Source organism: Penaeus chinensis, chromosome 32 (genome assembly GCF_019202785.1).
Source record: "Penaeus chinensis breed Huanghai No. 1 chromosome 32, ASM1920278v2, whole genome shotgun sequence".
NCBI lineage: Eukaryota > Metazoa > Arthropoda > Malacostraca > Decapoda > Penaeidae > Penaeus > Penaeus chinensis.
Window position 1 is genome coordinate 23,721,809 of NC_061850.1, and position 12,500 is coordinate 23,734,308.

At 38.5% G+C, this 12,500-nt stretch overlaps 1 protein-coding gene across 1 annotated transcript in view; it reads left to right on the plus strand.

The window, feature by feature from the left end:
• LOC125042347 (integrin alpha-9-like) overlaps window positions 1-12,500 on the plus strand; it is a 27,762-nt gene that overhangs the window by 3,010 nt on the left and 12,252 nt on the right. The window contains exons 2-13 of the mRNA XM_047637883.1: window positions 148-293; window positions 1,368-1,474; window positions 2,456-2,606; window positions 3,531-3,619; window positions 3,902-3,947; window positions 5,124-5,222; window positions 5,985-6,067; window positions 6,781-6,940; window positions 7,648-7,815; window positions 9,508-9,693; window positions 10,109-10,285; window positions 12,270-12,409. Of these exons, the coding sequence (XP_047493839.1) occupies window positions 148-293; window positions 1,368-1,474; window positions 2,456-2,606; window positions 3,531-3,619; window positions 3,902-3,947; window positions 5,124-5,222; window positions 5,985-6,067; window positions 6,781-6,940; window positions 7,648-7,815; window positions 9,508-9,693; window positions 10,109-10,285; window positions 12,270-12,409 (1,552 nt within the window). The remainder of the gene's footprint in view (window positions 1-147; window positions 294-1,367; window positions 1,475-2,455; window positions 2,607-3,530; window positions 3,620-3,901; window positions 3,948-5,123; window positions 5,223-5,984; window positions 6,068-6,780; window positions 6,941-7,647; window positions 7,816-9,507; window positions 9,694-10,108; window positions 10,286-12,269; window positions 12,410-12,500) is intronic.

Consider the following 12,500-nt stretch of genomic DNA (forward strand, 5'->3'; position numbering starts at 1 on the left):
CATACACACATATATACGTAAATATATGTATATATGTATATATATACATATATGCGTATATATATATGTATATATATATAAATAGATACAACGGTAAATAAATAGTACCTCACCCCTCTCTCACCTCTCCCACCCCCCTCCCCACAGGATAATCGTGAGTGCCCCTCGTGCCAACAGTACCCAGGCAAATTGGACTCCCACGGATATACCCGAACCAGGGGCCCTTTACGTGTGTCCGCTCGATGATGCCTCCTCCGCCTCCGCCTGTTCTCAGATTCTTGTTGATAAGTCAGGTGAGTGAGGGGGTGGGTGAGGGAGGGAGGGTGGGTGGGTGAGGGAGGGAGGGAGGGAGGGTGGGTGGGAATGGGTGAGAAGGAAGAAGGGAGGGAGGGAGGGTGGGTGGGTGAGGGAGGGAGGGAGGGTGGGTGGGTGGGAATGGGTGAGAAGGAAGAAGGGAGGGAGGGAGGGTGGGTGGGTGGGAGAAGGGGAGGGTGGGAGGGAGGGTGGGAGAAGGGGGAAGGTGGGAGGGAATGGGTGGGAAGGAAGAAGGGAGGGAGGGAGGGAAGGGGTGAGGGAGGGAGGGAGGGGGTGAGGGTGGGAGAAGGGGAGGGAGGGAGGGAGTGGGGGGGAAGGAAGAAGGGAGGGAGGGAGGGAGGGAGGGGGTGAGGGAGGGGATGATCATGAGAGTAGGTGAGGGTGGGAGGGAATGAGTTAAGGAGTGAGGAAGGGTGGGAGGAAGGGAAGGTGGGAGGGAATGGGTGAGGGAGGGAGGGAGTGGGTGGAAAGGAAGGAGGGATGGAGGGGGATGAAGATATGAGGGAGTAGGTGAGGGAGGGAGTGAGTGCGGCGAAGGGGAAGGTGGGAGGGAATGGGTGGGAAGGAAGAAGGGAGGGAGGGAGGGAGGGGGTGAGGGTGTGTGGGAGGGGGTTAGGTTGGAAGAAGGGGAGGGTGGGAGGGAATGGGTGGTAAGGAAGAAGGGAGGGAGGGAGGGAGGGGGTGAGGGAGGGAGGGAGGGAGGGAGGGGATGAGCATGAGAGTAGGTGAGGGTGGGAGGGAATGAGTTAAGGAGTGAGGAAGGGTGGGAGGAAGTGGGTGAGGGAGGGAGTGGATAGGAGGGAGGGAGTGGGTGGAAAGGAAGAAGGGATGGAGGGGGATGAAGATATGAGGGAGTAGGTGAGGGAGGGAGTGAGTGCGGCGAAGGAGGGAACGAAGGAGGATACGAGAATGTGATGATGCGAGCGAGTAAGCATGTGAATGAATAAGAGTGTGAACAGGTGAGTGAGTGAGTGAGTGAGCGAATGCCTCACAAACTTCAATTCTCTTCTCTCGCTCGCTCAGGTAACAATCCTTCTCCCTCTGTCTTCCAGGAAACGATATGGTATCGGGGATCGAGAGGTACCGAGACAGGAAAGACTACAGTTGGCTCGGGGTTTCGCTCGACCTGCACGAGAGTGACTATTCGCATATCATCACGGTAAGTATATGCACACACACACACACACACGCACATAAACACGTATGCAAAGATACATACACATGCACACAGACGTGAATACACACACATAAACACATATGCAAAGATACATACACATGCACACAGACGTGAATACACACACACGCACATAAACACATATGCAAAGATACATACACACGCACATAAACACGTATGCAAAGATACATACACATGCACACAGACGTGAATATACACACACGCACATAAACACATATGCAAAGATACATACACATGTACACAGACGTGAATACACACACACGCACATAAACACATATGCAAAGATACATACACATGTACACAGACGTGAATACACACACACGCACATAAACACGTATGCAAAGATACATACACATGCACACAGACGTGAATACACACACACGCACATAAACACATATGCAAAGATACATACACATGCACACAGACGTGAATACACACACACACGCACATAAACACATATGCAAAGATACATACACATGCACACAGACGTGAATACACACACACGCGCGCATTTGCACAGATACACACTCATATATATGCACAGATACATATGCAGAGACATACACACATACACGCGTTCAAGACTCAAGTAAAGAATATAAACAGTAAATATAAACATATAAACATATATAAGTATAAACTTATCAACATATGTAAATATAAACTTATAAATATAAAGACATATAAGCATAAGCATATAAACACATAAGTAAAGACATATAAACACATGTATATAAACATAAACACACATAAACACAGATATAAACACACATACATACAAACATAAACATATATGAATCTAAACATATAAACACATGAACAAAAACATACACAAACATAACATCCCACCTGTATGAACATACAAACATAAACATATATGAATCTAAACAGATAAACAGCTAAACAAAAACATACACAAGCATAACATCCCACCTGTATGAACAGACCTGCGCTCATCGATGGATCAATCAGTTATATCTGCCTAATGACGATTACTTCATGAACGGCGCGTGTTACTGGGCCGATTTGCAAGAACTGTTACAGCAAAATTTCCAACCGGATGTTTGGAAGAAGCTCCTCCCTCTTGTAGACTACAGTAAGTACATTTCTACGTGCATTAAGACTTTAGTAAGCACATTTCTAAGTACACAAAGACTACAGCAAATACATTTCTAAGTGCATTAAGACTTTAGGAAGTACATTTCTAAGTACACAAAGACTACAGCAAATACATTTCTAAGTGCATTAAGACTTTAGTAAGCACATTTCTAAGTACACAAAGACTTTAGTAAGTACATTTCTAAGGACACAAAGACTTTAGTAAGTACATTCTACGTACACAAAGACTTTAGAAAGTACATTTCTGAGTATAGTATATGAGTAGTGAATGGATGGTCCCTTATATACGTGTTATTTCCCCGTGTATTGTGAATTCATTGAAGCCACGCTCATGTAGGTGAGGTCAAGATAAAGTTACTTCCTTGTTCGATAAGATATGTCATTTGCATATCTGTTGAAAAGCTTTTGATGGAGCATTGCCTACACACACCGCACCACCTTGCAGCGTTTACGACAAATTATGATAAATGAACCCTTGTTATACTGTAATTTGCATAATCGGCCAGCCCTCCTCAGTCGCCTCAATTATGAGTGAGTACTGGCATGCTAACATCAACATGCTGGGGTCAAAGTCGGTGCGGAAAGAAGAGAGAGAGAGAGAGAGAAAAAGAAAGAGTGAATGAGTGTGTGTATGTGTATGTGTGTGTGTGTGTGTGTGTGTGTGTGTGTGTGTGTGTGTGAAAGAGAGAGAGAGAGAGAGAGAGAGAGAGAGAGAGAGAGAGAGAGAGAGAGAGAGAGAGAGAGAGAGAGAGAGAGAGAGAGAGACCTACATAGGACGCATGTCTAAACAAGCTTATCCCTTACTTCCACATAGACATAACACCAACTTGGACCTTTTTTTTTAAACTACCTAATTCATTCTTACAAACGCATAGTCTTTGATGTCTCACGTTCCTTCCAGATTCCCAGCGCATACAGGATCCAGAAACGGGACAAATTATCTACTATTATCAGCTGGGTCAGGTGGGGACCTCCGCCCACATCTTGCAAGTGAGTTGGAAAAATCCGTTATGTAATGCTTTATACACTGTAATTGAAGGTGTATTTTTTTTGTCCCAAATAAATGGCATTTAATACCTCTACCATATGGCTATGTCACTTTTACCATATTTCGTTTTCCGTGACTGGATTTGAAAGTGTAGGATTGAGGTTAGTTAGGTATAAGCTGATTTCAAAGACGTTCATGTTAATTGATGATACCTTAGCGATGAAATAATCATGTACAGTGTGTTATTAATTTGATTAATTTCTGGGATTTTTTTTTTACTACAGGACGGAAGATTTGTATTAGGTGCTCCTGGTGTAAAGCAATGGGCAGGTAAGGTATCTTTCTCATTCGCTCTTTCTCTGTCTGTCTGTCTGTCTGTTTCTCTCTCAATCTATCTATCTATACACACACACACACACATACATGCATATCTATATCTATATCTATCTATCTATATATATATATATATATATATGTGTGTGTGTGTGTGTGTGTGTATATATACATATGCATATATGTATATTTCTTAGTCTGTTTTTATGTATATAGATTTACACGTATCTTGAGTATGCAACATTATATTAAGACTTAAAAATAACGATGCTGTACCCAACATTATATAGAGTTTGATGATAGGTACACTAGACAAGCAGATAGATGGACAGATAGACTGATTGACAGATATGCAGATAGGAGATAACTAGATAGAAGACAGATAGACAGATAAACAGATAGTTCACGACATTGTCTATCTTCTTTTTCTATCTATTGTACCTTACTATATTTTAGTTAACTTCAGCCATCTTCTGAAATTCTCCTTTTTTTTCTATGTCCCTTTCTAGGTTTCTAATTTGCTTTAAAAAAACTGACTCAGATATTTTCCTTTTAACTTGAAATATATCCCGCCCACTTCTTCACGTTTCAATATGCATGTTCTCTTTATAGTTAATTATCGCAAAGTAATCTGATTAGCACTGATAACACGAATGGATGGATTTACACTACACCGTTGCAAAATAATAATAAAGTAATTGTAATAATAATAATGATGATGATGATGATGATGATGATGATGATGATGATGATGATGATGATGATGATGATGATGATGATGATGATGATGAGGAGGAGGAGGAGGAGGAGGATGAGGATGAGGATGAGGATGAGGATGATTGATGATTGATGATGATGATGATGATGATGATGAGGATGATGAGGATGATGATGATGATGATGAAAACGATGAGGATGATGATGATGATGATGATGAAAACGATGAGGATGATGATGATGAAAACGATGAGGATGATGATGATGATGATGATGATGATGATGAGGATGATGATGAAAACGATGAGGATGATGATGATGATGATGATGAAAACGATGAGGATGATGATGATGAAAACGATGAGGATGATGATGATGATGATAAGATAAGATAAAGAGTATTTAACAACAACAGAAAAGACAGAATTTAATCGGCAAGTGAAATATTACCCGCAGGTACGGTTGCAATGGTGCAACGAGGCGAAATATGGACAACGATAGCCGAGTCAACCGTCCTCACACCCGTCAAGTCATATGACAGTTACTCGTATTTTGGTAAGTTTAGGAAGGGGAGAATGTAAATGTATAAATAGAAATAAGATTGGAATGAAGAAAATATAATAAAGTTAAGGAAAGAAAAAATGGCAACTCATCCTATATCCCTGAGTACTTCGATTTGTCAATTTTTGTTTTACTTTTATTCTGGTCAGTTGACACTTAAAATTGCATTTACATGTATTTTGTATTTTTAGATACTTATCTATGATATATTTCATCATTTTTGTTGGAATTTACTGCCTTCAACACAGCACTTTCGTATCTTACTAAGAGAAACAGTGAATCAAAGTATTCCGCAGAGAAAAGATAGGCAATTGCTCTTATTATGCACACACACGTTTTATTTATAAATTAGTATTATATTTTTTCTATATCTTAGGGATTTCCTCCTCCCTCTCTCAGTCAAAATGTTCCTCCATTTTTGAAAGATGTACAGGATGGGCTTCCATTTTTTTAAATTGAAAGGTGGACTACCCAAGCATATGAAGGTATTAATGCGCGCTCTCGCCTACCTATGTATATATTATTGATATCTCTCTCAGATTAGATTATAAAAATAAAACTCAGCATGCTTGATATTACTATTTCCTTTTTATTAATCTCATTCTTCTTAGCATCAGTTAATAAATTATCATTACTTCTATTTCACCATATTCTTAACCATCATTCAACGTATCGGCTATAAAATATTCTATTCATCTTTATTTCTAACCTCACTCTTTCTCATCCCATCACTGCCATGTTGTTGGCGATCCTCAGGCTACAGCGTGACGTCTGGGAAATTCTGGGGGAGCGAGGAGTTCATAGTCGCGGGGGCACCCAGGGCGGATATGCAGGGCAAGGTCAGGTCTCGGGCTCCGGCCAGAACTTAACAGAAACGGAAAGAAAAAATAGAAAAAAATATACATATACGTGCACACACGCTGTATATAAATATATATATATATATACATATATACACTGTATATATATATATATGTATATATATGTATGTATATGTATATATATGTATATATATGTATATATATGTATATATATATGTGTGTGTGTGTGTGTGTGTGTGTGTGTGTGTACACATATATGCATATATATATATATATATATATATATAATATATGTATGTATGTCTGTATGTATATGTATATATATACATACTATATATATATATATATATATATATATATATATATATATATATATATATATATATATATATATATATATATGATTTATTTTTAAGTAACACTGGCATGCAATACTGACCAATAATTCCTACCTAATTATGTCATATTAATTCATCTATTATCAGAAACTTACCAAACCACTTGGAGGCATTACATGCGAAAGTAATCTCACTTACAGTGTCTGCATCAAACACATCATTCAGCGTTAGCTAATAATAATTCCATTTTATCATCACGACACTGGTAAAATGTCCAAGTTGGTATTCTATTTTATATCCAATTCTACGGGATGTAGTATAGAATAATAATAATATGGGTTAAGAGGTGGAAGGTAGAGTTATCTTATTTTTTATTTTTTTATTTATTTACAGGTAAGCCTTTTAAACACAAATGGCGTCTTAAAGTGGGAGGTGTCCGGAACCATGCTTGGCTCTGGCTTCGGATCCGTAGTGGCGGCCGGCGACGTCACGGGCGACGGTTGGGCAGAGCTGTTCGTCGGAGCCCCACTCTATAGCGATCGAACACCGAAAGGTATGTGAGCTGCTTTTGGAAAAATAGTTTTAAAGACCAGTAAAGCCGCTTGTATGTCGGGATCCAAGACCAGTGAATGATACGGAAATAATCATGCTTGGCATCGTAACAACAGGGTCATATGAAGCCGAATGCAATGATTGATCAAAATGGAATAATATGAATGAATACCACAACTAGGATCTTTGAGAGGAAGCGGCTGGATCTTGAGGTAAAACGGTACCTGTGACTTCTTTTTCTTCCTCTTAGGTCTCGGGAATTCTCAGGATCTTGGGACCAGGGAATTGCTTGCGATCTTTACACATTTTGACCTTACAGATCTTAGCAAAGAATCATTTTGGATATAAGTTATTTGATGATTAATAATAACATTTCAATTAAATATATTCTAGTTATACTAATATACAATGTATAAAGAAGTATCCAGTTATATCACAACTTTTCACCTTTCATATGGATGAAGAATCAACACTTACTTTTCAAATCAATGTAAATGCAAATGATATTGCTACCAGTTGATATTGCAGCGTTTTGTTGTGAATGATCAAGATACCCCCTGAACTACGATTAAACACACTATGGCCGCTATTGTGGAATGTTTTCCCCACTTTTCTTCTGCATCAGTCAAGAACTCCTAACTCAATCTATCCACATTTTCTACAACCTTTCGACACTGGTTCCTTCAGCGCCCCATTCTTCACCTTCAGGAGGAGCCGTGGAAGCCGTGGAGAGAGGAGCCGTGTTCGTGTACAAGCGAGGCGCCGCCGAGGGTCTCATCTTCCACGACCACCTGAGGGCCAGTCCCCCTTCCCCTCACGCCAGGTTTGGGTCCGCCATCGCAGTCATCGGGGATATCGACCGCGACGGGTTTCAGGGTGCGTGGGGAATGTGTGTGTGTGTGTGTGTTGTGTAAGTGTGTGTGTGTGTGTGTGTGTGTGTGTGTGTGTGTGTGTGTGTGTGTGTGTGTGTGTGTGTGTGTGTGTGTGTGTGTGTATGGGGTATTTACGAAAGGTTATAGATTCCGAAATTTGAGTTGAAGACAAGTATAGACTGTCTTTAAGTTGTCCGACACCAATAATGCGATTTTACAATAGTTGAAGTTAACTCAGAAATGATATGGAAAACTTTCCTGCCACTTTGAAATGATTTTCAAAAGTTAATTGAACTGTTTCCTCCTTTACCGCACTTTTCCCTTAAATAAAAACAAATGGCGCCGCGCGTCTTCTCAGCCGACGCAATGACAACAGATGTAAAGGTTGCCTCGTAAGTATATAAATATAACGTAATATTTCAGTCATTATAGACTTGAGATTCACTGCAATAGTAATTTTATTTAATTAATAACTTGAATCATTTGTTGTCTTTTAAGATGTAAATATTAGTACTAGTTCAGTTTTATCTCGGAATATGGTAAAGAGCGAGTCAAAGACAAAATCGCCAAGGACAGTCTTTAAAACGCGTCATAGACGAATCCTGGATCAAAGACTGTTTTTAGGAGAGTCCTCGACTTTGTCAAAGGAAATTCTTTTACCTTTCGTGAATACTGTTCCTGCTTCATCACTGACATCCTTAATATGAATGCCCTCTTCAGGAACTAGGTCATTTCTTCTTTTCCAATGTTGTCTAAATGAAAAATCTAATTGATATTCACTGTTGAATTAATCACTTTCATTAATTACTGAGGATGTACTTATGAGCCGTTACTGACAGTAAACTATATAAAACTATCAGAAAAAAAAATGTACTCATCATTACCACGTATATATTGATCCATCATATATGGCCCTTCTTGTAAGCAGAATCTGCATATGTACTTGCTTATAAATATATACGTACATCTACTACTTTACGTACTAAATAAGGGTGAATGAGTCTAAATGTGTTCTCAGATCAGTCGCCAGGAAATATGTTTATTAAATGATTTCATAATTGTAGTGCTATTAACGTGAACATATCAACGCTTGTGTTGCAGGTGAAAGTTCGAATAAACAAAACGTTTAATAAACGCATTTTCGGGACATTGGTCTGAGAACGCCATTGGACAGACATATATTCATATATGCTAGCTTATATGCTTGCAAGTAGATAATCTTACAAGTAGAATCTGCATATATGTACTGGCTTATATGCTTGTAAGTAGATAATCCTACTTATATGGTTCTACTTACAAGTATAATATGCATATATATATATATATATATATATATATATATATATATATATACTTGCTTATATGCTTGTAAGTAGATAATCCTACATATATATATATATATATATATATATATATATATATATATATATACACACACACACACATACATGTATATATACATATATATATAGATATACAATTGCTTATATACTTGTAAGTAGAGAATCCTATATATATAACCATTCTTCCAAGTAGAATCTGCATAAATACTTACTTACAGGCTTGAAAATGGATGATACTCATATAACGCAGCACACCTTACGTTTAAATGACGCCTTGAGCACATTTTAGCACAAAGCAGTATCCACCTCTTCGCTTCTTCCTCTTTATCCTTTCCTCACCCACTCCCTTCCAGACCTGGCAGTGGGCGCACCGCATGAGGACGACGGGGCGGGCGCGGTGTACATCTTCATGGGCGGCGCTGACGGCGTGGGCGGCACAGCGAGCCAGCATCTGAGGGCGCGGGATTTCGGACAAGTCCTCAGAGGATTCGGGGCGGCGTTATCCAGGGGCGTCGACGTCGATGGTAATGGCTACCCAGGTAAGCTCAAGGCTCGGCGGCGGAGGCGGAAGAGCTGCTGGAAGAAGGGTATGTGTGTGTGTGAATGTGGACATATGTAAGTGAGCAGAAATGTTCTATCTAATCATCTAGCTGTCTATCTATATCTACATCTACCTCTGTTTTATGTGTGTGCCTAAGTATGTGTATATGTATATATATATATATGTATGTATGTATGTATGTGTGTGTGTGTGTGTGTGTGTGTGTGTGTGTGTGTGTTTGTATGTGTGTATGTGTGTGTGTGTGCGTGTGTGTGTGTTTGTATGTGTGTGTGTGTGTGTGTGTGTGTGTGTGTGTGTGTGTGTGTGTGTGTGTGTGTGTGTGTGTGTGCGTGCGCGTGTGTGTGCGTTTGTGAGTATATGGTAACCCCTACTTTTCCCTCCAACTGCCACAGACCTGGGCGTGGGCGCGTACGCGGGCGAGGGCGGCGCGGTGGTGGTCCGGACGCGCCCCGTGGCCACCGTGGACGGGCGCGTGAGCAGCGACCGAGAAGTCATCACGGAAGCCGGCCAGGAGTTTACCGCCTCGGCCTGCCTCTCCTTCGCAGGGCACAACGTACAGGATAAGATAGGTGTGTGTGCTTTTTTTTTTTTTTGGAAAAGGCGGGATCTGCATGTCGTTTTATTTGTTTATTATTTATTGTGTTATTTATGTATTCGTGGATTTATATGTGTTTTTTTAAAGACTGGGTTTACACGTGGTTCCATGTATTTGTTGCTGTCCTTGCTTATATTGGGGACGAAAGAGAAACGGTTGCTTGTGTCTTGCTCGAAAAGAAACTGTATATGGCTGTTCGTGATTGTGTTGGGGGGATAGGAGGGACAGGACTACATCTGGATGCTTCCTATTTATGTAAATCAGTTAAAAGGACAGGGATTGCTTATATCAGTCATATAGCGGCGTGGAAACATTTTCCAAGATATTGCACAGCAACTTTGTAATATTTAATGCAGTTCCTTCATATGTGGCTCAATATAAGTGATATCACATAGCACACACACACACACACACACACACACACACACACACACACACACACACACACACACACACACACACACACACACACATGTATATATATATATATATATATATATATATATATATAGAGAGAGAGAGAGAGAGAGAGAGAGAGATGTATGTATGATAGATATATGTAAAATACCATATACGATATAAATAATATGATATCGTTATATTAGTGTGTTTTATGCTATGTTACGATAAAAAATAAGTGGCCGTGGTTCAGTGAGACCACGTTTACCTCCCAATGTGGAGTCCATGCGTTCGAGTACCTTGGCTAGACCGCGGTTGTTATGAACGGCGTGCAAGCAGACAAGAGCGTCATTGCGACATTCAAAGTCCCACAAGTATACTGCCTTAGACCAATAACGGGCAGTCTCAGGGGTCTTGCAGAATGTTCATCCTTTTTCTTTTTGCTTCGTATATTCATTAACTGGGATGGATGTGCGTCTTCTTTTAACGAAATACGCGTAAAAAGTAAGTGTTCCCATTTATATCGAATATAGTTTTACACATATTTCTTTTCTTTCTTTTTTCTTTTACTTCCTACTTGTGAAATACGGAGTTTTATCATAAAACATGTAGGCGTGACTTCAATTTCCGTTTATGAAAGCTTTCAGATAAGGTGTGATAGATTAGATTAATTAGCGAACCAACCGACATAATAAATTGTACGCTGCACATGAGTTTACGATAAGATTTTAGAACGATAATAAAAGGTTAAGCATTTTTTTTTTTGTTAGGGGATACAGGCGTAATTCATGAACAGAAGAAAAACATTCGCACGAAAACATTATTTAAGGAATGAATATAAGATATGTACAAGAACACACGCATAATAATAATGATAATTATAATTATATTAATGATAATGCTAACTATAATAATGATAATAATAATAATAATGATAATTATGATGATGATGATAATAATAAAACAAAAAGAATGAGGATCATCATAACCATAATAATGATAATAATAATAATGATAATGATAATAATAATAATAACAATAATGATAATAATATTAATAATAATAATATGGTGATAATTATAATTATGATGATGATAATATTAATGATAATAATTATAATGATAATGACAATGATAAAAATAACAACCCTAATGATCACAATATGAATGATAATGATAATAACAATAGAATAATCCTCCTCATCATTATCAGATTATTGTCACTATTGTTATTATAATTATCATTATTATTGTTATTGTTCCCATTACTATTACTATTGTCATTATTGTTGTTATTATATTAATAATAATAATAATTATTATTATTATTATTATTATCATTGTTGTTGTTGTTGTTGCTACTAGTAGTAGTAGTAGTATTGTATTAATAATAATAATAACAATAATAATGATAATAATGGTTGTAATAATGATTAATGATAATAATAATAATAATTATGATAATGATGATGACGATGATGATGGTATTGATTATTATGATGATAATAGTAGTAATGCTAATAATGATATTTATTATTAACAATTTTACTTCATCATCAGATATGAAAGTGGAACTAATATTAGACGAAGGAACAGCTGATCGGGCGTATTTTCTTGCGTTTGGCACCGGCGTTATCACGGAGGAGGTGGAGCTTAAACGTGACGTCAAGAAGTGCTTAAATTACGTCATCAAATTAAAGGTAAGTCACACCCACCTAAAGAAGCTCCTCCTACGTGTCTGTATCGCTGTACGAAAATCCATCATATATAAAGAATATACATCCAAACGCT